The 24,325-nt window shown below is 53.2% G+C and overlaps 1 protein-coding gene across 5 annotated transcripts in view; it reads left to right on the top strand.

The window, feature by feature from the left end:
• The window catches only part of Tmem266 (transmembrane protein 266), a 100,772-nt gene extending 77,142 nt beyond the window's left edge, over positions 1-23,630 (top strand). For all 5 annotated transcript variants that reach the window (XM_063243529.1, XM_063243530.1, XM_023562277.2 and 2 more), the window contains 4 exons: positions 2,404-2,519; positions 12,608-12,797; positions 21,497-21,559; positions 22,507-23,630. In XM_063243529.1, coding sequence (XP_063099599.1) covers positions 2,404-2,519; positions 12,608-12,797; positions 21,497-21,559; positions 22,507-23,087 — 950 coding nt within the window. In that variant the 3' untranslated portion in view covers positions 23,088-23,630. The remainder of the gene's footprint in view (positions 1-2,403; positions 2,520-12,607; positions 12,798-21,496; positions 21,560-22,506) is intronic.
• The last annotated feature ends 695 nt before the right edge of the window (positions 23,631-24,325 follow it).

The raw sequence follows: 24,325 nt of genomic DNA, 5'->3' as shown, positions 1-24,325 counted from the left end.
AGAGAGAGGGTATCAGGGAGAGCCTCGTTTAAGGTTGAGAACAGATGCTGAGCTTTCTAAGGACCCCCCAGCTGCTGAGCCTGAGAAGCACCACATGCAGCAGGTGCTGCTGCTGGCAGCAAGATCTCACAGACCCCGTGCTCACAGCCCAGGCTTTCTCCTCCTCATCTCACCACACATATCAGGCATAATCAGGATCCTCTGTAGCAGGGACCCAGATGAGCAGCAACCTCAACAGAGCGGCAGCCTGTTTCCCTCATGTGAGCATCTGCAGGTGGTGACACTGCGCCCCTCCCTGTGGTCAGAATCCTGCTCCTGCTATTGCATCCCTCTAAGCCAGTGGTGGCAAACCTTTTAGAGATGAGTGCTCAATCTGCAACCTAAAACCCATCAAGTACCAACATTGCTGTTAAATCCGAATATTGAAGTTTTAGTTTAGGAAAAAACAACTCATACATTAAAATCTTCTGTCTTTGAAGAAAAACAATGTGTGTACCATAGGTTCACCACCACTGCTCTAGACTCATATCCTACTTTTCAGTGTCACCTCATGGTCTAAGGTGGCTGCTCCAGGGCCAGCCATTATATCTTCACTATGCAGAGGGAGGGAGGAAGATGAAGCAGCAAAAGGAAAGCCCAGTTACCATTTGTCTGTCTGTCTGTCTCTCATCCATCTATCTGGAGAAGCAGCTTGTTTTGATGGGTTATCTCTAGAAACCAAAAGAACTGTATGTCAGTTCTCCCTGTGCCTATGGAACCTCATAGTTCTCTACTTGGGAAGGTGATATATCTTGCCCCTTAGTTTTCCAAGGGCCCAGTCTTTCCCCTCCTCGTTCAGCCTAACATGGAAACTTGGCAGTATGACTGGTTTCTCCCCCAGTGATGCTTGCTCAGCTACCTAGTAACAATGGGAGGTAGAGGAGTTAGCAGAGAAGGTTAGATTAGTATAAACAGTGGTACACAGAAAAACAGGAGCATGTCCTATCCAATGTCCCTCTGTCCTGTCCCAGTGGCTTCACCCTTCATTGGCTTCGTTTCTCTTTGTTCTGGATCGTGAGGTTCCGAAGCCACTTCCTGCCCCAGAGCCATGGGTCTAACATGGCTACCACAGTACCAACCACCACATCCTGAGGCCACTGATAGCTGCAGAAGAGCCTGAAGAAGTCATTATTCCAGGCAGTTAGAATGTGAAATGCAGTAGTTCTAACTCAGGTTAGAACTGCTAGCCCATAAAGGTCTGCAGGGGTCTGTTAGGCAGGTTCTGCCACCCGGTTCATCTTTGCTGTCTCTGTCCAGCTCAGTAGTAGTTTGCAGAGCAACAGTGGAATATGTTACAGGAGTGTCACGCTTGAGGTCAGCTCATACTTGAAGAGTTCGTGCAGGAACCTGAAGTTTCCATTCAGCCAGAGCCCTGCCTCCATGGACTCCAGTCAAAGCTGGTCCTTGTCTCCCACAGCCTGGGCAAGGGCCCAGGTCCGCTCCTGGCTCAGGGTCCAGTCTCAGTCTCCTGCACTGGTCCTGGTGGCCTTGTTTGCTGTGTTGGACTGGAGTACAAGGGCTGCTTTGTCTTTAGTATCTTCCTTGGGATTAATTTACGTGTTCTGAATTCCACTCATTTGAAGTGCACAACTCAGCAAGTTCTAATACAGTAATAGAGTTGTGCAGCCGTGCTAGAGCTCAGGTCAGAGCACTCTCAGCTCCCCAGAAGAAACCTCGAGCTCGCTGGCCATCTCTTCCGGCCCCCCAGCTCCAGGCTTGAGCTAATCCACTCCCCACATCTACAGAGCTGCCCATGGTGGGCCCGCCATGTAGACAGAATTGCACAACATAGGGGATTTTGTGCCTGGCTTCTTCCACTCATCACAGTGCACTCAGGGCACACCGTGCATCCATCCTTCCTCACTCAAGTACTGTCAGATGTATTTTGTCTGTTCCCTCAGCAGTTGGTAGAGGTTTGGGTTATTTCCACCTTGGGGCCATCACGAGTGACACTGTCATGTGAGCCATGGTTTTGGTCCTCTCGGGACACGGGATTGCTGGGCTGGGGCCACTCAGTTTGCTGTGCTGTTCTCCAGGTTTGCCAGAAACCAGAAACATATGAGAGTCCCCACGATCTCAGCACCTCTTAAGGCTGATGCCATGCCCATTCTGTTGTACCCACTGGCAGGATGTGTCCTCTGCTGCTGGTGGCTACAGAGGAGACTGGAGTATAGTCATCTGGGCAGCTGTGACAACAGCCAACATTAAGTCCCTGCAGGACAGAAAAGTGTCTCCCCAGCAGCTTGAGTTCAGCTGCAGCCCCCTATGCTTTCCAGATGCTGCTGGATGCCCAGAAACCCTGTTCCTATCCCCAGGGAGCCACACATGGGTGCTGCCCATGCCTCACAGCTGTCTGTATTCCAGCATATGTGCTGCCTGTGAAGGTGGAGATGGAGATGGTCATCCAGCAGTACGAGAAGGCCAAGGTCTTGCAGGACGAGCAGCTGGAGAGGCTGACGCAGATCTGCCAGGAGCAGGGGGTATGTAGCATGCCACACAGCTCTTCTGTCCATTCTGAGCAAACCCTGTGGGGGACACGAATGCCCAGAGCCCCAGGACATGATCCGGCACATGGTCAGGGGGCGCCCAGGGCGTAGTCCTTGTCATTCCAGCTGAGCTGCCATGTCACCCTTCCATTCAAGGCAGTCATAGAGGCACAGTCCCCAAGAAGGCTCAAATCTATCTGCCACGAGTTGTGGGACACCATTGTGCTCATCAGCACCAGGACCTTGGGACACCCCAAAAGGTATTAAGCGTGCACCCTGCCCACAAGGCACCCAGGAAGGCTCTGTGAGCACACCAGGCAGTGGAGAAGGGCAAGGTCCCTCTCCCAGGGATCTTGACTCTCGGGTCCCTCCTCTGAAAGTGGGATGGGCAGCTGCCATGGGGGCGTAGACACAGCCCCCTCCAGGAGGTGTAGAAAAAGGGTTTGGCTGGCAGCCGATCCTGCAACCAGGCTGCAGGGCTCCGCAGGATCCCAGTAGGTGAGGCTCCTGTGCAGGTCACGTGAGAATGTTTATCACAACAGGAAGACCATCCTGCCCCTCAGGTTCCCCCTTTCTCTGTGATCCAGGTAAGCCTGGCCTGCTATCCCCAGCACTGTGGGCCAGGCTTGGTACAGAGCCTCACGGCCACATATCCATGGTTTGCAGTGTCATGAAGCCAGCCACCCTCACCCCCCTCCCAAATGCCTTGTGCACAGGGTCCCTCCAGGGACTCAGGGCTCAAGTCTCACCTGTCACTCGCCATGTGCCTGCCCTCTGTTAGGGAACCACATCTGCCTGTTTTATAAACACCACAGCCTTGCATTTGGGCATAGAAGGCCTCTGAGTGACAGATGGGGCCCCAAGACACACATCACCCAGGGCATCAGGGAGCAGGCAGTTTACAGGGTCTCTCCAGTGCATTCCATCATCAGGACTCGTGCTAGCATCAGGGACACCGGCCTGAACTGAACGTGGGTGCTGCCCTCCAAGGAACCTCGGAGAATTTGGCAGCCCAGACCCCTCCAAGGCTTGTCCGGCTCGGAGGCCAGGGCGAGAAGGGGTTGACAGGGCCCTGACCTGAGCAGGGAGCATGTGGTGCAGAGGCCAGGTCTGTGCCCGAGGTGGTGGGCAGCAGGAGGGCTTCAGGGGTTGTGCAGGGCCCAGCCTGGCCTCTTCTGGGGAAGGAGCAATGCTGGAAGTCCAGCAGGAGGCTCCAGTGTGAGTTTTGATGGTTCTTCCTGGCTATTGTGAAAGACGGGGAGGAGAGGGCAGAGGGGACCAGAAGGACTTAGCAACCACTGGGCTGAAGGGTCAGGCTTGTACAGAAGGGACCATCGAGGCTGGAGGAAAGGACAGCTCCAGGGTCATCCAGAGACCAGCTGAGGGTTATTAGGGACAGGAAAACGAAAATGCTACCTCTTCAGTGGTCAACAGAAAGCTGCTACCCTGCCCCACCTGTGCCCACACACAGCTGCGACCAGCCAGCAGGCACTGCACCCACCCTGCCTCTCACCCTCATCAGCAGCACACACATCAGGTGGCCAAGGAGAAAATCCTAGTGGCAGGCCCATCCCCGTGCCTCCACAGTGACCCCTATTCTGAGCCCCTCAGTTGCTACCCACATGTGGCCCCCTTCCTGGGGAGCTGGGCTACAGGGGGCCTCCCTGTGCTTCTGCACAGGAAGGAGCCAATAAATACAGACAAATCCCTCTCACTTGTGACATCTGGAAAAAAGATGAACGCAAACCATCTTAATTCAAAAACCACCTGAAGCCTGTCATCCCTGTGAAATAGCAGAAAGCACAGGGCAGGTTGGATCCCAGGGGGCTGCTGGGCAGGCTGAGTGGCGCTCAGGCTTCTGCAGGGGAACCAGGAAGCTGCTGTCCAGGGCCAGCAGCAACCCCAGATTTGAGACTTGTTGGGCTGTGTTGTCCCTGGAACAGCCAGAAGCAGTCTGTGATGGTAAGGATAGACATGAAGGTTGGTTTGGGGGTCAAAACCAACCCTACGACTTGTGCTTTGGTCACTGCTAGGACCTCTGTGGGCCTTGGTCTTGTGCATGTGGAAATGGGAGTGGTAACAAAATCCTGGCAGGTGATAAACCTGGACATCAGGTGCTCATCTGTCCTTTCCATCAGGCCCACAGGATCCCCGCCTGGCCCACGTGCCCCTGCGGGGAATCACCCAAGAGTACATGGCATTCCGGGGCTGCCTGCACCAGGCATCCTTCCTGGTGGAGGCAGTGTTTGCAGTTTTTCAGGTCTCCTGCCATGAAAGTTGCCTGTTCTGTGACTCCGAAGACTTCTCACAGGTGACATGTTTTCGGGTTGACATCAACACCTTGGACTTTTCATCTTCCCTATCACCTGACTTGACAGTTCACTGCTTGCCACCAGCCCTGCGTGTGATGGGTGAACACTTTATACGGTAGAGGGGAAGCCACTAGAGGGCGTCTGCCCAATCCAGGATTAGCCAAGCAGGGATTTCAGGCACCGGGAAAGGGAGCCACGGTGTGGAGGTTAGGAGGGAAACGGGATCTCCTGCAGGTCACCCTGCCATGTGGATGGGGCATGGGATTCACTGCTTCTCTCATTGCTATGCTCTCCCCTGACTCCTGGGCACAACTGTAAGATTCCTGCCCCAAAGAGACCTGGGGAGGGAAAAGGACAGTCCGACCTCTCCTAGGCCCTGGCCACCCCATGCATCTGTGCTGCTCACTGCCACATGAGACACACATCCCACTCCAAAGCTGGAAGTCCCTCCTGCTCAGTTTTATTTTGTTCCCTGTCTGGATCCTAGCCAGAATTTCTCTAACAGATAATCACACTGGTCCCCGGATGGGTGTAAGGCAGGATGATTGTGGTTGTCCTTCAAGGAGACAGTATGAATTGTCTGTCTGTCTATCTGTCTTTGTGTACTGGCTATTCAGAGCTATTCAGATGCAGCGGTTCATTGCGTGCTACATCCTGCTCTCCTGACTTGTCTTTCAAACCCACTCAGGAGATTTTTTGGGGGTCCGTGCTCAGGATCCTGCTCTACTGCTGAACACTCTTCGCCCTCTCAGCCTTACAGTAGTTTGTGGTCCCAAATCATATGGTCTGAATGGGCCTCTGCTGTGGAATTCCATTTCTTTGCTGGGTCCCACAGCAAGCACAGAAGGAAATTGAGTTCTCCGTCCTCAGTACCCTTTACCCCAAGGCAGCTGGCAAAATAACAAGCGAAAGGGGGTCCCATCTAGGTTGTCTTGAGACCTAGCCTCTAGGGAGGCCACTGGAACCAAGGAGGCCATGGCAGGTGGGGTTGGAGAAAATTCTCTGACCTGGGTGTGGCAGCTTTCTCTTTGGAAAAAGAAAGACAAGACATCCTCATGCGGATGCTATGTGGATCACGTTAAATCAAGTCGTACACACAGGGCGCTCTCACTAAGCATGGGGAGCAGAGCCTGGAATCATAGCCCCGACTCTGCCTGTCGTGTACTTCAGCTCATTCAGCCTGAAGGTCCCAGCTGGCAGGCAAGGGGCCCCGCACAGAGGAGAAGGCCAAGGTGTGCAGCAGCTGTTCCTGCCCAGGTGTGGATTTTCACAAGAGAGCTGGGCACCAACCCAGGACTTCACTTCCTTTGGCTGTAACAGGATCTGTGCTTGAGGCACAGTGAGGACAAGAACCTCTAGTGGCCACATCAGATGATGCCAGCTGTCTTGGTGGCTGAAAGCAAGAAGAGGGTGTTTGTCATGCACCTCATTCCAGGACAGGCTGTGACAGTTTGGCACAGGAGGACCTTGCAGCCCCCAGGCTCCTCCTGCCAAGTCTTCTTTATTCAACCATTGTGCAGGGAAGGGGTGTGGAGAGCTGGGCTCCAGGCCTAGACATAAGGATGTGTCTTCTGCCCATTTCATTAGCAAGACTCAGTCTCAGGCCAGATGCTTCAGGAGGCTTTTGTATGGCCCACTCCAGAGGAGGAAAGGTCTCCTACACAGCTGCTGACCTGTAAACCCAGCCCGCAGGCCCATGACCTCCCTTCCTTTTCCCTATCCCTGTGTGGCAGGAACAGTCTCCCCACAGTGTCCTTGGGGTGCATCTCCCTGCCTGTTTCCTAAAGAAACGAGGCTGTAATCTTAACCTCTCTGCTCAGCAAGGGTCTGAAGGAGGAAGGTGACAGAGGGTGACATGACTCTCCCCTCTGAGCCCTTGTGCTGGGGTCAGAGTAGACCTGGTAGGTGGGGAGCTGGGCCCTTTCCTGTCTGGCCACCCAGCGTCCCCAGTCTCTGTCCCCGAGAGGATGTCTCCCAGCATTTGTGCACTGGGGGCACAGCTCAGAGATGGGCAGAGTGCGGGTGTAGCAAGAAAACTGTGGGAACAGGTTCTGGCTCTAGGATGGGCTCGAGCTGGATCATCCTTGGATTATTCCAGGGGGCTCTTCCTTGGAGGGAGGCCACAAGTCCCAGCTCAGCCCAGTTGCCTTTGTTACCTGGATTATTCAAGATCTTGCCTTTGGGGATGAATTTAAAAAAAAAAAAAAAAGAATTTTTTTAAACATGGGAAGTGATTTGTAAAAGAGCTGATAGTTTTAATGACAAGCCTATTTAGTTGATAAAATTAGCCATCAGAGGAATAACTTATGTTATCCTTTTGCCATAATTTAAATTTATGGCCAACGACCAGTCATCTTCATAGTGGATGGAAAGGGGCCAAGGTCGGTCTCAGCTTCACCCTGGCCCTAAATCATGAGTTTGCAACTGTCTCCTGATTTTTATTGTTACCAACAATGGTGGGACTAATGGAAATAAACACTGGATGCCATCTCAAAAGCAGATAGGGTGGAAGGCAGGGCAGTCTGCATAGACAGCACTAATAGGATGGAGCAGAATTATTGCTATTGCATTAGATACCATCGAGCTCTGGCCCAGGAGTGCATTGATCGGACCAAGGCCCATATCAAGTGGACTCCACACCCAGCCCATTAGAGACAGAGAAGTGCTGGGTGTGGCCACAGCCCCTGATGGGTCCGGCCTGCTTGGCCCTGCCTTAAAAACCCTCTGTGGAAGGGACCTGACCCACCCCAGTAATGCATACCTCGGGCTTCCCTGTGGACCCCAGCCCATCTGGGCGGGTTATCCTATTAGAAGTGCTTAGCTAATGACTTGCATTTAGTGGGGCCGTGACTGCTCTTTGAATTCTTTCCCAGCCTGTGGTGGACTTTTTTTTTCCCCTAACAGGTCAGTTTGCCAGTGGAAAACTTGTGTCTTTCCATCATCGAAGCCCTCTACACCCTCTCCCGGGGAATCCGAGTGCGGGGTGGCTCTTCCTGTGGGACTTGATCGTGTCTCAGTGTGAGGTTTCTGTGTTTATCCTGCTCAGGAGCGTCTGAGCCTCTGGAACGATGGGCTGTTCTCATTAGTTTTGGGGCTTTCTTCGGTGCTGGGGATTGGACCCAGGGCCTTCCACATGACCTTGCAAGAGCCACACCCCTGGCTTTGGAACTGATGGATTTATTGCTTCTATCACATTTTTTCATTGTCTTCTGGGACTTTAATCCTGTGTCGAGCCAACTGACTGTGTCTCATGTCTCTCTCATACCCTGTTCTATTCTCTATGCCCCTCCTTTTTTCCCCTCAGGCTTTAAGTTTTGATATTTTTATTAGGCTGTTCAGAAAATGTTTTATCATGTCTAATCTGCTGTCACCCCAATCAGTACTTAATTTTAAATACTGCATTTGAAGGTTTTGAAAGTTTCATAGAATCCCTTTTGTAGACTCTCAATTCCTTGTTGGAATGCTACATTGTACCCATTTTTTTTTGTTGTTTATTTTTTTTAACATATTAATCATAGTTACTTGGAAGTTTTTTGTTTTTTGTTTTTTTTCTTAATCACATCAGTGAGGAGTAAACCTTGGGAGTGCTAAGCTGCATCCCCACCCCTTTACTTTGAGACAGGATCTCACTATGGAACTTGCAGTCCTCCTGCCTAAGCCTCCCAATTAGCCACCAGGCCCTACTTTATCTGTTGACTCAAATATTTACATAGGTGAGCATCAACTGATTGTTTTACATCTTGGTGGTCAGTGAGTTCTCCCTGCTTATTTGTATGACTGGTGGTTCACATTCCATGCTCTGTGATGCTGATTATCCACTTCTGGATAATCGCTTCTGGATTTTGCTTTCTCTACAGACTTGGTCCCCAGGAATGAACACCCCTGCAGGGAACAGGGGATGACCTCAAGACGCTGAGGATTACCTGGTGCTTGCATCCTCTCTCACCAACTGGGGCCCAGAGATAGTGCTGAGTCCATTTCCAACCCAGAACTCAGCAAGGCTGTTTGTCTTACTGGGAAACACAGCTAAATAAAGAGACCAGAGCCAGGGATGGGAGACCAGCAGCTCAGGTTCCTGCCCCCTACTCTAGGCTCTGCCCTCCTGGGGAGTTCCTGCTCTTTTCTGGCCCTGCAGCCACCAAGCTGCTCTGTACTATTTGCTAAGTCATTTTCCATCTATGCATTGCAAAGTCCCTGACACAAGGTCTTGCGGTTGGAAGCTAGTCACTGTCTGTGTCCCCTGCTTTGCTGCAGAGGCACCGTGTGGTCCTCACCTCTGCCGGCCCTCTCCCCAAGCAGAGGGCTCCTCCTTCCTCCAGGCCTCAGTTCCTCTTCCAGACTCATCAGCATCTGGCCTCCTGAGACCCTTGGCAGCCCTCCTGTTGGCAACAGGAAGCCTGTATGACAGGAGCCAGGTTCTGGGGGTCCCCCTGGAAACATCCTGAGGCCTCCTGGGCTGCCCCAGCCAGTGACGGGAACTGAGAGCCAGGTATCCCCTCTGCAGCGTCTAAGAAATGAGTCGCTATTTCTCAGGGTGAGGCCTGAGTATTGGCCCACTCCACTGCCTCTGTACAGGAAGCTTATAAAACTGTGTATGAAACAGGAGTTCTCTTTCTCACCCCATCCCGGTCCCTGCCGCCTGCAAACACCCATGCTCAAAAGTCATCCTCGTCCCCATCTGCACTGTCTCTACCTGAGCCCATCAGGTCCAGACTCTACTCTGTGGCTGCCGTGGTCCCTTTAAGCTGTTCCCTGGGTCACTACCCACTGCCTCTACTACTCAATCAGTTCTATGAGGATTTCCATGGCTTCTTGTTCTTCAGACACCTCACTGTGGCCACATGCACTGCTTGCTATGACCCTGCAGGCCCCCAATACCTCTCTCCTACTGAACCTATCTCCTGCACATTCCATGCTGCCTCTGTACCAGGGCCACTCAAGGATCATTCCCATGATGAAGCAGGCATTTTCATGGCAGAATGTATAACAGAATTTTAATGTAGAGCCCCAGCAGGCTCTACCCATCTTCTCGGTAACTGAACAAGTGACTTGGAGAATTACCATGCTTGGAGCTCATATCTTTAGCTAGAATCTGCATCTGTGTGCGAGCTGTTATGTGCACACGTGGGCCTGGGGCTGGGTAAGTCCTGGCCTCCAGCTGTCTGGCCTGAATTCCAGTGGGACTTTCTAGGGCAGCTCCATATCAATTTCAGGCCATCAATAATGCATCCCTTCAGAGTGGCCGGGAAGCCATTAGCTGGGCCTGCAGGCCCAGACGCATGGCCTTGGAGAAAGTAGACCAGGGTGCCCAAGGGAAGTTCAGATCAGAGTGGGCAGGAAGGGCTCCTCTGTTACAAGTGAGGGAGTGGAGTGGCCCAAGAGTGCTGGATGAGCTCAGTGGGGTTGTTCCATGGGCCCTCGAAGACCTAGAGGCTGTGGTGTCAAAGAGTGGCATGTGCCCTCTCCTGCACAAATTCACTCACAAGCCTCACTTCCCACCATGAACCAGCAGCCCTATTAGGTGCTGGGCTGGTGGAATCCAGGGTCTGAGCCCCATCTGAGATCAGAGTCAGGGCAGAGGCTGTGGCCAGGTCAGGGCTCTGCATGTGCCTGGGATAAGGGTTCAGTTGAACCAGCATCTCTGGCTCAGGGTTGGGGCACAGGTTGAGGCTGGAGTTAGGCTCAGTCTGAAACCACAGAACTAAACAAGCTACAGTTCATTCATTCACTCATTTAGCAAATCACCTGAGCACCTCCCGGGTTCCAGGTGACGTCACAGCAAGGCTGCTGTCTGCTGGAGGATGGCAGCGGTCATGCGTGCCAGTGTTCTTGCCACTAGTGAGAGCCAACTGCGCACATTTCTTCAGTATACCCACAATACCATATTAATGGCTCAAAATCAGCCATGATGGCAGTACTGATCCTACAATGATTGGCATGCACTGGGAAGAATCTGACCTTTCCCCCAACTTTCAAGAGTGAGAGAGATGCGCCATAGATAGTCCTTACATAGTACAGAAGGAACTGCACATATTTACCTGATCTCTTCCCCAAACTCCACTTATATGAAAGTAAAGGGATAAGAGATAAGAAACTGCCTTGTTCTGTCATCAGAGCTTTCGGCGGGGGTGGGGGGTGGGGGGACAGAACAGACAAGTAATGAGGGAAAGGAGTTGATCTCCCCTCAGAGCCTCTGGGGCAGGAGACAGGGTGTGTGTGAGTCAGGGGCAAGGTGGCCAAAAGCCTGAGCTCAGCATTCAGAATCGCTGTCATCCTTTCTAAACCCTGCATGGTGAGGTTTGTCCTCCAGAGAGACTGAACCACATGGTAATGGGTTAGGCAGGAGCTGGAGAGAGATGCAGGGATGGAAACACGGTCAGTGAAAGTCCTTCCCCCAGTCATGGGCATGTTGTGATCCAGCTCAGGCAGCCACCTGTATAACCCTGACCTGAGCAGTCCCCGGACCACACAAGAAGCACAGACATCAGGAAAGTGGCCAGTGCCAGTCTGCCACCTGGCCAGCCCAGCACTAAGTGCTTTTAGTTGTATGCACAGTCTTTCATAAAAATACAATTTCATGAAATACATGAAAATATCAGAATGTGGTAAGTGCAACACAGAATTTACACACTGGCATGATGAGTGCCTGTCATATGTGGGGGCTGGGAAAGTCCTGGAGCAGCCCGGGAAGTGGTCTGGAGACTGGGCATGCATGGTGTCTCTATGGAACAGGGGGAAGCCGGGAATGGAAAGGAGGAGATTGTGTTGGATAGATGGGCGGGACCAGCAAGGAGTGTGGGCTTCCTCCAAAGGATGGTGGTGACACTGAGCTGTGGATGGATACAGTGGTCTGATGATGGCTTCTGAGAATGGAAGGAGGGAACGCAAAGAGCTGGGCCAGGAGAGGTGTGAGCTGGCAGCAGAGGTGGGGAGAAGTGAGAGAGCACTTGGGGTGGGCTGGATTGGGAGCAGGTTGGATGTTGGAGTGAGGGAAAGGAAGGAAGTGAGGCAGATGATTGTGTGTGCGGCTCCTGCTTATAGGAGGTGGGACACCTGTTGTCTCATCAGGTTTGGGGAGATGTAGCACCCAGTTGGACCTGGCCATTTGCAATCTCCTTGAGCTGTCTGAGAGGTCCTGTCCACTCAGCCAGCTGGGGTAGCAAGTGTGGCATTCAAGGAGGGGTCAAGGCTGAGAGAGCTTCTGGAATCATTGCAAGAAGTGACCAAGGGAGGGACCCACTTTGATCACTGTTGCTCTCCATGCCCTCTGAACTCTTGCACAGAGCACTGCAATGCCCATCCAGGGCACTAGGTGGCAGCGAAGGCTTTTCTGAGCTACAGCCAGGCTTCCATGTCAAATTCATCCTTGGCCTACACCTACAAGTAGAGAAAGGCTGGTTGTGAGCAGCCATCTCAGCCATGAACCAAGAGGCATCGGGAAGACTTTGTGAGATGCTTTCCCCAACAAAAAATAAATCCTGTTAAAAATGTGTGCAGGTTTTTACAAAGTCCTTAGCAACAAGCAAACCAAGGCCAAGGAAGGTAAAGGTCTAAGACTACATGACCTGGAAGATGCAGGGCCTGAGATCCAGTCCCCGCAGCTGCCCTCAGATTGCGTGACACCAGCGGATTTCTGAGAAGCACAGCATGTAGGCTTTAGCTCCTCAGCCCTCTGCTCCTGATCCTGTCCAACAGGAGGAGCAAGACTCCATGTGAGGCCTTGGTTCCCTACCCCTGCAGCACACCCACCTGGCCCTCTGCCTCTTGCAGTTTGAAATCCGGCAGCTGCGCGCCCACCTGGCACAGCAGGACCTGGACCTGGCAGCGGAGCGAGAGGCAGCCCTACAGGCCCCGCACATGCTCAGCCAGCCACGAAGCCACTTCAAGGTGGTCGAGGCCAGTGCGTGGGAGGAGGAAACAGCAGCTAAGAGTGTCATGGAGGAGCTGCAGCCCTCACAAGGTGAGTCCAGTCTTGGAGTCTGGTGAAGCCCTCAGGGCTCAGGGTTCCTGGACCAGGAGTGGCCATGGCCCTTCCTCTGTCTACAATTGGGAGACCTCAGATTGGGGTCTTTAGGTTTGCCTTCTGGAGTTCTGTGAGTCTGGCATCCCTGGCCCAACTAGAAACGATCTTTGGCCACAATGCTCCATTCGTGTGTCTGGGTCCAGGCTGTGCCTATGTCTTTCCTTCCCAGCACGGGCAGTGATTGTCCAGGGACACTGCCTAGGAGAGCCACCCAATGTCTCATTACTAATGAACAGGAAAGCCAGGCTTCAGGCCAGACCCTGGGACTTTCCCATTGGACTCCACATCCTAGGGCACAGAGATAAGCCGGGCTTGGGCTGCAGCCTGAAGCCTAACTTCTGCAATGGGAACAAATGGAAGACAGAGTATGGAATCGGGGCTGTGACCCAAGCAAGGCACTGCACAAAAGGAGGAGGTTTCAGATCCAGGTCTCAACTGCATGCCCGGGTGTGCAGTCTCAGGCAGGGGATTCAGCCTTTCTGGGCCTTGGTTTTGTCAGCCTTGCTTGCGATGGGGCCAAAACCAAGCTTTCCTTTCAGGCAGGCTGGGGAGCTGCACAGGGCCACATGGTCATGCTGGGCTCAGAGTGGGACCAGAAAATACAACTTGAGCCCATGGTGACTTCATCTTGGGATGGTATATCCCTTGCCAGGGAGTGACTACAGAGCCAGCTAGACTAAGGAGGTCTGGAGGTTTTGCCTCTCCTTGGCTTCAGTGTGGCTTTCTGTGACATGGACTCCTCACTGAGCCCCTTTGACCTCACAGGGAGTGTGGGGAGCTGGTGGGCCTGAGAAAGCTCTGGAGCTGTGGATGGTTGCATCATAAGTTGCTTTGAGAGAGCATCAGATCCTAGAACCGTAGAATCTGGGGCCAGGAGGGGCTGCCATGTCCAGCCCTCTGCTACCATGAGAGTCCCTGCTGTGACACTGCCAGGAGGCCTGGGCCACAGCTCACCTCCTAAGAGCAGGTGCCTGACCCCTGCTGGCAGCTTCTCCCTGCAAGGGTTCTGCTGACAGGAGGATTCTTGCGCAGAGGAGCTGCAGCCCAGGCCATCCTCTGCCTCACCGACTTGGTACCTTCTTAGGTGCAGCCTCCTTCCAGATGCTGCTTCCTGGAGATGTCACCTGCATGCCATGGTCACTTTCTAGCACAAAACTCTTCAGGTTCTTGCTGAGTTGTGAGCCCTCAGAGGAACATCTAGAACCAAATGCAGTTTCTGGGGGGCTGCAGCCCTAGGACTGAGTTCCCCAATGTTGTCCCAGATAGCTGTCTGTCTCCCATGGCTCTGCTGACCCCTGTCCCTGTAGTTTTGCTGCTTGCATAGATTTTGAAATCTCCCCATCCTCACCTTCATTGCTGTCCCACATTGTTTCCAGCCGCACCAAGCTCTCTGACCTCAGCTTTGCTCCTCTGGGGACTTTTGCACCATACTTCCCCCACCATACAGTGATCATACCAAATTCCTCATGTGATTCCTGGCGTCACACACTCCCTCAGGGGAAGCCCAGGTCCCTCCATGTTGCATAAGAGTTTTGCTGGGTCCCTGTGACAAAGTGCCACCCATTGGGTAGCTTAAACACAGAAATCTCTCTCCCCATCACAGATGCTGGAAGCCTGATATCAGTGTTTCCAGGGACAGTCCCTCTTAGTGTGGTGACAAAGAACCCCTGACTGGCTTCCAGTCTGGCTTCTGCCGTGGACCCTTGGATCCTTGAGCTGCAGACGCACTGCTGTTTGCTTTCCACCCCCATGGCAGCATCCCTGTGTGTCTGTCCCCATCCCCCCTTTTAAGCAGGGCTCTGAGCCTTTTGGGTGCAGCCTGCTGGATGGCCCAGCTTTCTGCCAGTCTTCTCTTCACACTTAGACCCCATTTCTGGCTGAATACCTGGCCCTTCCACCCTGCCAGACCCCAAGCACTGTCACATTGGGAGATTTATCTGTCTTACATCTCCAGGGCCCACTGCTGGGCCTTAGTAGAGCCTGCAAGTCCATCACTGGTTGAGGAACAAGGGGCCTCTGGGACATCACTTGTCCCTGTGGCTGTGGCTCCTCTAGGTAGCAGTCAGCTCCTGAGGCTTTGGGTGCCGACTGGGACTGTAGGTGCCATATTTTCCCTTTCTGAACATCCTCCTGGTAGTGGGCATAGTGCCACCTGGTCCAGCTGCCCAAGGACAGGAGGACCTGGTCCACGTCCAGGTACAGCCTGGTCTTGCCCCCAGTGCAGGTGCCGTTTGCTCTGTGACCTTGATCTCTTCCAGCTGCCCTGCAGCATCTTCCTGTCTGTCCCTGGCTGGGAGTAAAGAGCATGAATGTCGTCCTCAGCCAGTGACCTACACATGCTGGACACTGGGTGCCACATTTGAATGCACAGGGAGCCAGGAAGGTGAAGCCAAGCCTTTCGTGCAGCCCCACACAAACCGAGCTGTGTCCCCCAGCTCCGCCATGAACAGCTGAAGCCACACAGGACAGCTCCCAGAAAGAAGAGGAGAACAGTGGGTCTGAGTCACAGCCCTAGCTGGTGTCACTGGTCAGTGCTGGCCCCTCACTCTCCAGGAAACTGGGACATATTGGAGGCCTCCCTTAGGTGCCAGCCTCGTGCCCTGGGAGTGGCTGCAAAAGCCTAAGACGCCACGTCAGCTCTTGCTACCTCCTTGGGCAACACCTACTAGGAGTCTCCCCTTTCCTGTCACACAACATATGTCCCCATCTGCCACCTCAGCCACCCCTGGAGCCTTCAGGAGCAGTGCCAAGGCCTCATGGCAGAGGGCAGAGCCTGGGCAGCAGGGGTGCACGTGATTCACAGTCTCCTGTGGTCCAGGAACTTGGGGTAGCCCCTTTGATCTCTCAGTGACCTGGCTCTGTCCAGGGAGGGATCTCATGACATTAGAAATGATGGCCAGACAAGCTGTGGATGTCCTGGGCCCTCTGGGAGTGACAAAGGGTAGTGCCAGTGCTGGCTGTGAACCTCAGACCCCAAGCGTCACAGCAGGGCGTTGACCTGCAGCCTGAGTGATGAGTCAGGGAACCTGGGGGCCCGTGTTGCTCAGGCGGGTGTAGGGGACCGGTGGGAGGGTGGTACTGGCCCGGCCCATAGTGGGAAGCAGCACTGGTCTCAGCCCTGCCAGCAGTCACATCCCATCAGACGACGCGGCCGCTTCTGTTTAGACTTGCTCCAGCACAAATCATTTTTAAAACCTGGGCTGCAGAGTTCCAGGCTGTGGGGCCTGCCAAGTTCACAGTGCCCTGTGTAGTCATTAATACTTCGCTTCCAAATTTATTAGCCTCAAAGCTTCCTTGTAACTTATGAGTTACAGCCCCCATGCCACAGACTCCCCCGTCCATCACCGCAAACTTGGCGTCCCCCACGCCGCGCCAGCGTCCACTAAAGATGCCGCCACTGCCAGGGAGCTTGTGCCCGCCTGCCCTGGGCCTTTCCTCTGCCAGGCACAGCAGGCAGGCAGGGAGCTGGGCTGGCACCAGGGCTTGCCCTTGAGAGGAGCAGGGTGAAGTGCCCCTGCTGGGGCCCAGCTGGGGCCTCAAAGGCTCCAAGACCACTCTGGGTGAGGACAAGAGCCACCCAGGCTTCAGCTCCAGGGGAAGAGGCACAGTCCCTGGGTGATCTGGAGGTGGACAGGGCCGATGTGAGTGCATCCGAGGAGTCTGGTGGTCCTGCCAGTGGGATAGGTGCCCACTTCCTATCAAAAGGAAGGCGATAACAAGAAACAGGTTGGGCCTAGCCCAGGTGACAAGAGGGCCAGGGCAGAGGAGGTGACAAGAGGGAGAAGCCAAGTTCTATTGCGGATGGGTGGAGTTAGAAGAAGCTGGAGGTCATCCAGTAGATGTCCGGGGATAGTGGCCAGGCTGGTCACTGTCCAAGAGAGAATTCTGGGTTGAAGGTCACTGGGTTATTTTTATCAACAGTTGGGGTGAGGATATGCGCTCCTTGAAACACAGAGACAGGAGTGGAACCAGAACGCTGGCAGGGGGACTGCCCCTCGGAGTGAAACTTAGCCCCCCACCCCCACAAGATGCGGGGGAGGAGATGCCCACACTGGTGTGAGGCCTGGCCTGAGCCTGAGCCTGCAGAGGAGACCTGGACATCCACCAGGGACAGGTGCTAGGGAGAGCTGGGGGGTGTGGACCACTTCTGGGGCCTTGCAGGGCAGCAGGGAAGACAAAACGTAAATACCAGCTTTCTCCCTGCTTCGGCTTCCCCTCTGGCCTGCCAGAGCCCACACTTTGCTGTTCAGCATAGAAACCCTGGAAAGCAGGAAGGCACAGCTGGACAGGGACTCCCCATGAGGGAGGCAGCTCAGGAGGGAGGGAAAGTAGCGGGAAGGCAGGCAAGTCCTGCAGCCCTTTCATACAACAGGCCATTCAGACAGCAAGCTCAAGGGTGGCTCTACTGCGGAGCAGACCCCAGGATGCCTGCTGTGATCCCTGCAGAGAAAGGCTCCTGAAGCCTCCGTGAGGGCCCAGGAAAGGAACTGCCTCAAAGCTTGTTCTCAGAACTGCTTTGCACCAAGGCGGAGTTCCATAGCCAGAGGAGTTTGGGCCACAGTGCCGAGGGCCAGGGAGAAGAGCAGACATGGTATAGGCCATAGTGGAGTGGAGAGGACCATGGAGGAGAGGCAGCTGCTGACATGATCCTGGGGGACCGGGAGGTGCGTCAGATGTCCCGTTCCTGTCTGTCAATTGTCAGAGCTCTGGAACCACCTAACCCAGCCACATCAAGTCCACAAGCATCTCCCCAATGCACCCCTAGTGTAGATGGAGAAACTGAGGCCTAGAGAGGGGATAGGATCCACTCAGACTCCTATGGCTTGCAATGGCAACACCAGGACCCACCCAGAACAAGTGACCAAGTCACTGCCTGGGTCTGTGGCCCAGTGACCCTGTATATCCACTGCCTACTGGGAGTAGCCGTATCAGGGCAGCCACAAGGCGACAGCGTCTGCAGCACCCATCATGGTGCCTATGGAGCAGCGCTGCTGGCTGAGGTTGGGCAGGCCTTGGAGCCAGTACCAGACACACCCATGACCACAGACACAGAGAGAACATAAGCTAAGGGCGCTTTTAAGAACCAGCCTGTGCACACACAGTATGAGGTAGATGAGCCCCTGTAGCACATGGTGTGTCTGTCACAAAGGTCATGTCTATCTCCTGCCCACCTCAGTGCCTCCAAAGATTGGATTTAAGGCTGGGGTCTGGGACAGGCCTGGAGCAACTCCTGCCTTCCAGAGAAGTGCCTGACATCTCTGTGACTTGGGCGTGTGGATGTCGTTATCACCACTTACAGGCAGGGACGGAGGGCAGGGAAGGCACTGGACTCCCTGCGGTGGAGTTGGGGTTTGGGGCCTGCCCTGTGCCCAGGACCTGGCAGGCTGGGGAGCAGCCCCAAGCTCAGCCTGATGGTTGCTGTAGGAGCCTGGGGTCCTTGTCCTGTCCTTTCTGGGCCTTGCTGGAACCTCCTGACCATCTCCTGTCCCCACTGCTCTTCTGTCCCTCAGGCTGGTCACCCCCATGGAGAGCTGCACCTTATCTTCCTGCTTGAACTCTGCCCCTTCCACACCACACTCCCCACAACTTTGGGAGCAGACCCACCACACCTCACCGCCCCTGGGGCAGGGCAGCACTCCTTAAGGTGAAGTTCAGGCTCCCCTTGTTGTCCCTGCTGCTCCCAGGCCACTCTGAGAAATCTCAGCACTCCTCCTCCCTAGCCCTGCCCCATCCCTCCCAGGAAGAAGCAATGCAGATTTCCTGGTCCCTCCTGCTTGCTTAGTAACTGCTCAGACTTACAAAGGGAGGCAAATTGTTTGGATTTGGGACCAGACTTAATTCATTTTTTGGCAGGGGAGGGTACAGTTCTATACCTCTTATTGATAGAGCCCTGGTGGGTTTTTTGATACAGTATACCCTGTACTGTAATTTTGCTGGTTGTACTGTACAGTGCTATAGTTGCGATACATTACAGTACTGCATAAAGAGTTATGCAAATAAAAGCAAAGTCACCAAGTTGGAGTGTCCTTTGACCATTTCTTTGTTCTGAATATTGTAATGTAGATACTACCTACAATTCCTCATTTAGCAACCAGTTCATTTAATAACCTGGTCACGAGGGCTGGGGAGATAGCTGAGTGGTGCAGCGCCTGCATGGCAGGTGCAAAGTCCTAAGTTTGATTTCTGGTTAAAAAAAAAATCCTGGCCATGAGAATGGGGCTCAGTCATTAAATGTAGAGCTCCAGTAGCTACTGTATTTCAGGCACATCCACTGAGCACATTGCACAAATACAGCATTCATGAAGACAGATGTCTTCAAAATATGCATTATTTCTAAAATGTCTAATATTAGGGCAGAATAAGCTACTTGAGATTTTTTGGATATTGAGGCAAAAAAAAAAGCCTCCTTATCCAAAATATATATAGTTTGCTTGTTTTGATGCACAGAGGAGTGATTCTGGAACATGGTCTTGAGACCTGTCGTCAACGTGATGCAGAGCAGCTGTGCCAAAAGGCCAAAAGAACTGATCAGTACACTGTTTTTACTGAGCTCATTTCTAACAACTGTTGGATTTCAGCAGTTCTTCAGGTGCTAAGTAACCTGATTCATTTGCAGGTAAATAAATTCTCAAACTCTTGAGAAGCGATGTTACCTTTGAAACTGTTTTTGATACACAGAAATATCATTATGGGGCTGCACATACATTCTTGGCTTTTCTGTAAACACTTCTGAACCACAGAAAATGAGTGAACAATTATCACAGATATCCTTGGCTGTGTGATCGTTTTATATGTTTGATGTTTGTCTTACTCTCCTGGCTAGTCTGCTTCCTTACTACACACTTTGTCTTTAAATCTTCCAACCTGTTTACTGCAGAGGCAGACAGAGCTGGGGCTCCATTAATGCCAGCTGTACTGTAAAGGGTATCTGGCATTTTGGGTGATTTTCAGAGCCAAGAAGGTTCATGGCTCTGTGATATCTTACTAGTACTGTGTATTTTCATCCCGTGGGTCCCTTGCAGTGACCTACAGAATCTCCTTCATTAATGAGCCCAGATAGCACACTGAAAACACAGCTTCCAGCAATATCAGCTATGCTCACGTGAAGAATTCACTGGAAGCTGCTAAGATGCCAGGAGAGTGTGTGTGAGGAAATACAGGAATAGACACTTTATTGATCTGCTAAAGATCATATCTGGCTTGCATCTGTTTTGCAATCATGGCTATTGATGATTACTTTCTATATCACTGTACTAGCATACGATCTCCTGGGCTTTCTGAATAATTTTCATTCCTGCCTTTTCTGACATGTGAGGGATCAATATTGCCTGAACCCAGAAGATATAATGATTTGTTGGTGGCTGCAGCATTTTAAAAGTTATTACACAGCATGTATTCTTAAAAATAAAGCATGTTCATTAACTGTTTTGATAATACGATGTTTAACACAGACATTCCTCATCTAATGACCTACCTGGTTTATCATTTTTTGGACTTAAGACCAAGATGCAAGGTTTGGACTTAGACCTGGTGTATACACAGCTCTCCTGTTGTTTTTGTGTGTATTTCTGTCCATCTTGTTGATGAAACCTCAGTGCTGGTTTTATTTTTGTACAATAAACCTTGTTTATATAGGGCTGTAAGCTTTGCTGATTGTACTGTACAGTACTGAAGTTTTATGTTGTTATACATTACAGTACTCCATGAGAGTTATCCAAATAAAGCAAAGTCACCAAGTCGGAGTTTCCTCAGGTCACTGGTTCTGACTGTTGTAATGTATGTACTATCTACAATTCTTCATTTAGTTTCCAATTCAATTAACAACCTAATCACAGGAACAAAATTTGGTCTTTAAACAAGGAGAGTCTGTATTTCTTTTTTGTTTCTTTTATTGAGGTACTGTAGATTAAACCCAGGACCTCTGCACTAAATCCATCCCCAGCCTTTTCTTTTTTGAAGGAAGGTCTCTAAATCACCAAGTTTCTCAGGCTGGGCTTTAACCTGCAACCCTTCTGCCTCAGCCTCCCAGAGTTCAGGGATCAGAGGTGCGAGCCATCATGGCTGTCTTGGACCAGTACTTCTTTCAGACCCTGTTCCTGTTTCCTTCCTTGACCTGGACATCTTTCACAGTCTTGTCTGTTACTCCTTCACTGCCTTCTTCCTGTACAACCACTGCCTGTAGAGACCCAGCAGAGGTAGGAGTCCCTGCACCACCCTGGGCCTTTCCTCTGTGGGACAGAAGACTGGAGTTCTCTGTAGGACCAAGCCTCAGGGTGTTGTCATGCTCCCCAACTCATGTGCCTGGCTGTAAGTTCCTGCCAATGGGACTTGAGGATGCCCACACTAAGGGCAGCATTTCCAGGGACCCTGAGCACCACAGGTAGATTCAGAGATGCACGCATTTAGGCAGGGAAAGTTCCACTGATACAGCCTGGCTCAACTCAGTCATAGAAACGGAAGACAGCAGGAAAGGGCCTGCCTGGGTCAGGTTCTCAGGAGCTGTGACATCAGAACCTGACTTCCAGTCAGGGGCCTCTAATCCTGGCCATGGGATGGGAGAAGGTAGGAGAGTATGACCTGGCTGCATCCCCTGGTCAGAGTGAAGCATCCCATACCCTTCTGTCCCTGCCCTGCAGGTGCAGCTGTGAATGATGACATGAACCGCTACATCAGCCAGTACTACAATGGGCCCAGCAGCGGTGAGTGTGGTCAGGCCCAGCTCAGCCCAGTCCGAGCTTGGGATGAGAGTGCTTGGGGCTTCAGCTGCCAGCAAACCTCAGGGCAGAGTGGGGTACAGGGACCAAGCCTGTGGGTGTCAGGGTGGCGGGAGCCCATGGTCACTGACCCATGAAAGGGTTTACAAGGCTGGGACAAGAGGGTTGTTCCTGATCTGGGTTTCCTTACCCTGGGGAGTCTCAGCGAAGCCTAGTGGTTTTGACTCTAGGAAAGACTGAGTTTTAAACAGCACCCAGTGCTTTAGCATCTTATTTTTCTGTACCTGGTAACATAAACCTTCCAAGTGGGATTCACAGCCTTAATGTCTAGCAGGCCCTGGTTGTAAGGACAGAGTATTAGCTTGTCCAGGCCTCCAACCAATCTTCTAGTTCCAGGCTCAGCATCTCTCCTGTCCATGCCCCACAGCTTCCCATACCACTGTGCCCCTGCCCAAGACTTCTCACCTGGAGAATCTCCATCCCCAGAGGCCAGTCAGTCTCCCCACAGCCCCTTGAAACTCCATTGACTCCAACAGCAAGACCTGAGTCCCCGTCCCAGCACAGCACCAGGTTGGTGGACTAAGTTAGGCCTTGCTTCTCAGTGGCTTACATAAGCCACAAAGGCCACTGCAGGTTGTCGGGGCTCTGTTCCCAGGCCACTTCACTTTGTCACCCATGGACCAGGCAGCTTCCCTTGGCTCTAGAACACTTGGGTTCGACAAGACAGTGATGGGAGGTATTGCTGGGTTCTCCCGAGGTGGCCTCCTCCGTGCTACCTCCCAGACTCTCAGACAAGACGTTCCTGTACTCTTCTCTGCCCCCACCTCCTCAGAGACTCAGGGCTTTGGAATCCACAGAACGAAAGTGCCCAAGCCCACTGCCTTCTCCAAGGGCTGTAGCCAGCAGTAACTATGTGGCCTTCTCTCTTGCAGACAGCGGGGTCCCAGAGCCAGCGATGTGCATGGTCACCACTGCTGCCATAGACATCCACCAGCCCAATGTCTCCTCTGACCTCTTCTCAGTGGATGCACCCCTGAAGCTTGGTGGCAACAGCACCTGTGTCAGTGCCACCTCAGAAAGCGCCTCCCGCTCTGCCTGCAGCTCCGTGACCCAGGCTCAGAGTGAAAGCAGCCAGACGCTGGACTCCTCCACGGACTGCAGCATGGCTCGAGAGAATCCATCCTCAGAGCCCACAACCCTGGCCCTGCCACCGCTGCCACCCCAGCAGGTGACAGCCCAGAACCTGGCATCCTCACTGTCTGAGGATCCCTGCCCTTCCCAGAAGGCCTTGGACCCAGCACCCGTCACACAGCCCAGCAGGGTGGGCTCAGCCCACGCCAGCCCTGAGCTAGAGCGGAGGCTCTGCCTATTCAACAGAAAGAACCGGGAGGGCCTCGCTGTGGTGCAGATCCAGCCCATCCTGCACTTCCCACCCACCGGCCCTGTGCTGGAGGAGAAGCTCAGGTCCCTGGAATCCAAAGAGCAGCCACTGCACAGGGTCTCAGAGGCCTGAACCTACAGGGAAGAGGGACACAGCCATCTCGAAGCTTCCGGAACCCAGGCCACTGAGGGCCACACATGGGCTGGGGATCCCACCTGGCCTCCCTCAGGGTACTGTGGCCTCCAGGGAGGTGACCCAAGCCAGGAGGTCACCCACCTCAGACCTCAGGGCCCAGAGCCACACCACCTCTGGGAAGGGTGGTGCTCATGGCCAGGTTTTAGCCGTTTCTACAAAGCCAGTGGGCGGCCCAGCCTCTGCATCGTGCGGGCCAGCTCAGCCTCTTCCGTGGCCTTTGTCCTGACACCCACCCCGGACTCTCGGGGACAGCACTGTGAGCAGGGGCAACCTAGCCCCACCCCAGCATCCTGCCAGGGGTAGAGACGCTGCCTCTCCCATCTGTCCCCATTCTTGCGGCATGAGTGTTCTGGTCTCTTGAAGACAAACCTAGTCTTTACCCTCTCACTCAGAGGAGGCATCTGAACTGAGGGCCCTGAGGGTAGGGAGACAGCCATTTTCCAACCTCGGCTTTAATAATAAACCCCAGCTGCACTGAAATGCCCATTGTGGTTTTCCTTGCCTGGATGCTGTGCCCAGTGGCCCGCTGGGGCCAGCACTGCTTGGCAAACCCACCAGGGGCCCAGCTGCCTTCTGCAGCCCTGAGGCCTTTGCAGAGGGTCCTGGACCTGTTCCCACCCACAGGGAGCTCATTGATCCTGCCAGATGACCCCCAGGTAGCCCCCTGACCTGAGTCTACCTCAGGGGACCTCACGCTCAGTCCACAGCCTGCCCTCGGGTCCCTGCTTGGGTACATGGTACACATGCGTGAGGCCTGGTTGGCTCTGTTCATCCCTCCTCCAGCATCTTGGATCTGACCATTATCCTCCCAAAGTAGCCGTCCCCACCCATCACCACCATGCCTGCCCTGTCTTTGTGGGCTGAGCTGCTGCAGCTCCTCACCAGGCCAGGCCTGTATCATGCCTCCCGTCTCATCCCCTTGGCTACAGTCCTTCCCCATTTAAAAGCTGTCAAGTGGTTTTGTATTTATGACCGTATTTTCTTTTGTGTGTGTAGGGGGTCCTGCTGTTTACAGGGAACCCAAGCCAGGCTCATCCATTCAAGCCCTGGCTCCAGCCTTCTTTCCAGTCTGTTCCTTCTCCCTCCACTTTGGGTGGTGGTCACTGTGCCAGTGCCCCAGCACCCCTCACTCTAGGTCTGCTGTCTTCCTGACTTCCAAGTCCCCTCAGGCTCAC

The sequence above is a fragment of the Cavia porcellus genome, unplaced genomic scaffold (genome assembly GCF_034190915.1).
Source record: "Cavia porcellus strain 051 isolate PalLab524CR breed Dunkin Hartley unplaced genomic scaffold, mCavPor4.1 scaffold_38, whole genome shotgun sequence".
NCBI lineage: Eukaryota > Metazoa > Chordata > Mammalia > Rodentia > Caviidae > Cavia > Cavia porcellus.
Note: the sequence above shows the minus strand (reverse complement) of the source record. Positions and strands in the feature narration are given on the sequence as shown.